Source organism: Arachis hypogaea, chromosome 5 (genome assembly GCF_003086295.3).
Source record: "Arachis hypogaea cultivar Tifrunner chromosome 5, arahy.Tifrunner.gnm2.J5K5, whole genome shotgun sequence".
In the NCBI taxonomy this organism is placed as follows: domain Eukaryota; kingdom Viridiplantae; phylum Streptophyta; class Magnoliopsida; order Fabales; family Fabaceae; genus Arachis; species Arachis hypogaea.
In genome coordinates this window covers 11,914,015-11,919,023 of record NC_092040.1, presented here as the reverse complement: position 1 = coordinate 11,919,023, position 5,009 = coordinate 11,914,015, and the positions used below count along the sequence as shown (strand labels likewise).

At 41.2% G+C, this 5,009-nt stretch overlaps 1 protein-coding gene across 3 annotated transcripts; it reads left to right on the top strand.

Annotated features, from left to right (window-relative positions):
• Positions 1-441: 441 nt before the first annotated feature.
• LOC112800784 (uncharacterized) lies at positions 442-4,684 on the top strand. Of its 3 annotated transcripts, XM_025843175.3 has the most exons (7): positions 442-864; positions 945-1,432; positions 1,623-1,702; positions 2,114-2,295; positions 2,433-4,049; positions 4,186-4,243; positions 4,373-4,684. In XM_025843175.3, exons 2-7 carry the CDS (start codon positions 1,131-1,133, stop codon positions 4,375-4,377), a joined length of 2,244 nt encoding a protein of 747 aa, XP_025698960.1. In that variant the 5' UTR covers positions 442-864; positions 945-1,130; the 3' UTR covers positions 4,378-4,684. The 3 variants fall into 3 exon arrangements, with proteins under 3 accessions (XP_025698960.1, XP_072092802.1, XP_072092801.1); XM_072236701.1 differs by lacking the exon at positions 945-1,432 and having other exon boundaries at positions 531-864; XM_072236700.1 differs by having other exon boundaries at positions 662-1,432.
• The last annotated feature ends 325 nt before the right edge of the window (positions 4,685-5,009 follow it).

Here is a 5,009-nt window from a genome sequence, read left to right as displayed (position 1 = left end):
TTGTGTCTATAACATTATTTTGACTATAATTGATATCTAAACTTTGATAAATAACAAATTTCGATTATTGTTTAACTTAAAGGTAAACATTTATTTAAGAGTAAAGTTTTTTTAGTATTAAAAGAAAGAGGCAAAGAGCTGATGGTGGAAAGGTGAGGGGAGAAAGTGAAAACAAATAGAAATAGATGTGGTGAAGGTGTAAGGTGAGGAGAGGTGGGGCGAGAAAGAGAGGAGGGGGGTGGTGTTGGTTGGATCATGTTTTTGGCGTTTGGAAAGGAAAGTGGGGCCCCACAAGCCCCTCTTCCTCATTGAGTGCCTTTTCCTCGGCAACAACAACTAAACACGTGGTGGTCGACACTACAACACACCACGTACACAATTGGACACACTAACAACAAAACAAACTTCAAAATAAAACTAAAAAGAGCGTCGCGTTTTGACGATCCATTCCCATACACACACACACCCCCCCTACCTTTGAATTCTCATCCCCCAACTGTTCAATATTCCTAACTAGTCATCACAATCACAATCACAATCGCATTAACTATCCCATTCAATGTCATAAATCATAGATATAATAATAATAAATTAACCCGCGTGTTGTTGCTAAACTAAAAAAGGTTGCTAATAATAAGGGATTAGACAGTAATGTATTAGTAAAATAAAACAAATTATAGTAATAAAAGTAAAAAAAAAGGGAAAAGAGAAGAATAAAGAATAAAAAAGGTTACAGTAAATGGGGAAAGAAAAAAAAGAAGGGGGGGGGGGTTGAAGAGGAGGGTGCAGTGGCCACCACATTCAACGAATCCGCAGTGAGCGTGTCGTGCTTTCTTCTCTTCTTCTCACTCTTCCACAAGTCAGGTCAGAGTCTCTTTCTATCTCTCACACTTTGTCTTCTCTCTCTCTCTCTCTTTGGATACTGACACGAAATTACCAACAAGGCCTTGTCACATCTCCATTTGCATTTCCATGTGCCCACACCGACCACGCTTCATTTCCTCTCGATACTCCTCTTAGGGTTTCTCTCTTTCTTTTTTTCTTTCTTTCTATCTCTTTCCTTTCGATTCATGTTCGTCTCCTCTTGATTTCCTCCTATTCATTTCATTTGACCCGATTCGGTTGACTTCATGGACCAACCGCTACAACAACAACAAACCACCACCGCCGAGGTCGTTAGGGATTCCGATTCGCAGCTTTCTGGAGTTCCCTCCGATGCTAACGTGGCCGAGAGAATAGCGGCCTCTGCCTGCGCTCCCAACTCGGAGGTCGCCGTGCCGGACGCCGCTGGTTTGAAGAGGAAGCGCGGTCGTCCGGCCAGGGGGGTTCCGAGAGCCACGCCGGCTCCTGCTCCGGTTAGGCAGAAGAAGGAGGAGGAGGATGTTTGCTTCATATGCTTCGATGGCGGAAGCCTCGTTCTCTGTGATCGCCGGTGAGTCAACGCTTCTGAAAAAAAGAAGAAGAAGAAATTGGACTTTAATTTGAACTCTACATGTGTGTGAAATTGAGCTTGTGTTTTGTGAATTCAACACCATTTTGAGTTCTTTATACGGGTTTTTGAGCTTCAAAACATTCGCAATTGTTGTGTATTTAATCGTCTCTCTTCTGTTTTTCAATTTTAGGGGTTGTCCTAAAGCGTATCATCCTGCTTGTATTAAGCGAGACGAAGCCTTCTTTCGTTCAAAGGCCAAATGGAATTGCGGTATGTTGCTTCTTTAACTACTTTTCCTATTGGATTCGTATTAATTTGTTGGGATATCAACATGCGAGTGGGTTTAATTTTGCTATCCAGCTCTATATGCTTATTGAGTTGCGGTTTAATAATTTCCCTATACTGTTTGTGCATTATTATCAAGTTTAATCGAAGTCCAGTCATAAATAATTTGCCAATTATAGTGTTCCTCGGTTATGATAACTCAGTCTTCTTTATTTATTTGGATATTGACTCTTTGGTATGTAATGAATGATTGCATAGCCTTGGTTTAGTAAGTGTCATTTTTCTGTGCAACTCAGGTTCTGTGTTTGTTTTGGATATTAACTTTTTGGTATGTAATGAATGATGATGATTGGCATAGCTTTCGTTTAATAAAAGCTCATTTTCTGTGCAACTCAGGTTGGCATATATGTAGCGTTTGTCAGAAGGGATCCCATTATATGTGCTATACTTGTACGTATTCTTTGTGCAAGGGATGTACAAGAGATGCTGATTTTGTTAGTGTAAGAGGAAATAAAGGATTCTGTGGAATGTGCATGAAAACTATAATGCTGGTTGAGAACCCTGGTCAGGAAAATAAGGTAAATTGATACGTTAGCTTAATTTCTTATCTGTGAACATCTCCCTCTCTCTCTCTCTCTCTGTCTCTTATGTGCTGGGGAGAATGATGCTGGTCTAAGTTTGATTTATTTTCCCTCTTCTGCTGCTACCATTACAGTGTGAAGTTGATTTTGATGACAAAACCAGCTGGGAGTATCTTTTCAAGATCTATTGGGTGTGTTTGAAAGAGAAGCTATCTTTGACAGTAGATGAGCTCCGCCAAGCTAAAAAACCGTGGAAAAGTGCTACTCCTTTAAGTTGTAAGGTTGAAACTCCCCATCAACTTTATCATCTTAAGGACGACAAAGGTGCTGCTTCTGAGAACTCTTGTATAGACATAGAATTTGATCATTTGACAGACAATAAGCCTAAGAGAAGTGAGAAACAAATATTTATTTGGGATGGTACCTGGAATGATGTTAGATACCGTACACAAGACATTCCAGTTACCCGTGAGCTGATTGGAAACATATGTACAATGCCAAACCAGGTCAACCCTAATGTTGTAGCTGTTAATAATACTAATGTAGGAGTTGTAAAATCAGAACCATCTAGTGCTGCAGTGGACATTTCGTCATTACTTCTCTCTACGGGGATGGAGCAGCCGTTTGACAATTTTGTGAACGATAAGTTGTGGCATTATCAGGATCCATCTGGGATGGTTCAAGGACCCTTTTCTATACTGCAGTTGCATAAGTGGAATGCAAGTGGACATTTTCCTCTGGACCTCAGAATATGGAGGACATATGAGACACAAGATAACTCTATATTGTTGGCTGATGCACTTGTTGGGAAGTGTGCCAAAAATGTATCTGTGCCATACAACAGCCCGATGTCTTTAGAGTCCTGTGTTACATTGGATAATAAAGATAACATTCAGGATGGTGGGAGGAATGAAACAAGGGCGGAAATTCATGCTGACAGCCGAATTATCAATTCCGGTGGAGCTGAGAAGGTTGATGATGCTGGTACCCCGTCTAACTGTAAAGATGAATCTGTTAGGAGCAATGGTTTGCAGTCTCATTCTTCTAGTTGGAATATGGCAGTCGACATGAATGAGGGGCAAAGTGGAAATCTTGAAAGGAGAGAGGAGTCGTCCAAATGTGAAATTTTGAATCCCAACCAGCCCGATTTGCTACCTTCAACCACCTTTTCGAAGAAACCAAATGAAAGCTCTCCTGATACAGTACAGGAAGGTCATGGAGTTGAGGGGAACACTGAAGATAATGTGAACCATTGCCAGAACAGGACTCCTGAAGGTCAGAGTAGTGGGAGTTACCAGAAAGACTGTGAGGAGAATTCAGGGCAGTCTTCTGGGCAGAACTGGGAATGCCCTCAAGTAATTAATCCAACGTGTAATACATCTATGTGGCAGGCAATCTTTGGTGAACCCGCCGAATTTGGCTCTTTAGTTGACGAATCAGTCTCTGATCTGTTGGCTGAAGTAGAGGCAATGGAGTCACTTGGTGGTGGTGGTTTGGAGTCTCCCACTTCAATCATGAAGTGTGATGATGAATTGACAGATGGTTCTAAAAATGATTGTCTCAGTTTTGCACTTGGCCTTGGCCTTGGCCCCATGCTTGATGCAGGGAAAGGTGATTCATTGAGCTCAACAGGTGACTTACACTTACCATCGCAGTTCACGACAGCAGAAGAACCATTTCGGCATGCTGGTGTGCACCAACATCATCAAAGAATACGCGGGGATCATTCTTCTAGCAGTTCTGTAGTTCAGGTGGGTACAATGAAATGAAACATTAGTCTTTCTGGTAACGAATGTGTCTGAGGCCTTAGAAAATAGAAATCACTTCCATTTGTCTCATCAAATCTTATGCTATGGAAATTAATTTTTAAAACATTACTTTATGCAGTCTACTTTCTCGAGCATTAGCTGGAATCCAACCAGTCAATACTCCTGGGATCCTAAATGTAAGTTGCTTCTACTTTATTCACTCTCCCGGCTATAGAAAAAGTCTATTTGCAAGTTGCTGTATTTTATGATATACTTTTAGTGGTAGCATTTATTGGTTTTTGATGTTATGTTTGTGGTATTTGTAGGTTGACGTGGTAAATGACGTGGAAGGCCATCCTTCATGTCTGTAGGGTACGCAATAGAAGTTAGACCGACCCAACTAGAGAATTGGATACCGGATTATCTATCCTGTTTATATATAACAGCATTCTTTGCAAACTGTAATCCCTCGCCTTTCTTCATTGTTTGTAAGGAAGAAAAGGAAAGAGCGGGGAGGGGCTTTCGGTAGTAGTCAAAGTCTCACCAACTTGTTTATTTTGCTTATGTAATTTCATTGAATTTTGAATGTGAACAAACTTCGTATCGAACTAATGAGATTCCTCCATATTCAAAAGAAATTGATGGCATAATTTTCCTTTTACCTTAGTCTTGGGAGCCCCCACCAGTGGTGGGGGATGTGGACGTGAACGCGAGTTTCATCTACCTGGCAAAAAAATTCAATGTCAACTACCCTTTTGCAGCAACATTCAAGGGCCCTAAACGTGTCTCGGGCATTTGGAACAGCACACGTGGATACGACCACCGCCGATTAAAGAATAGTATGATTTTGCGTGTGGATACTATCTTGTCAAGTTGTCATAAACAATGGATGCCGCCTAACGTGCCAGTGTGCCACGCTGCATTGCTGGATTCACCCTGGTAGTGGCCAGGAGATTAAAAAAC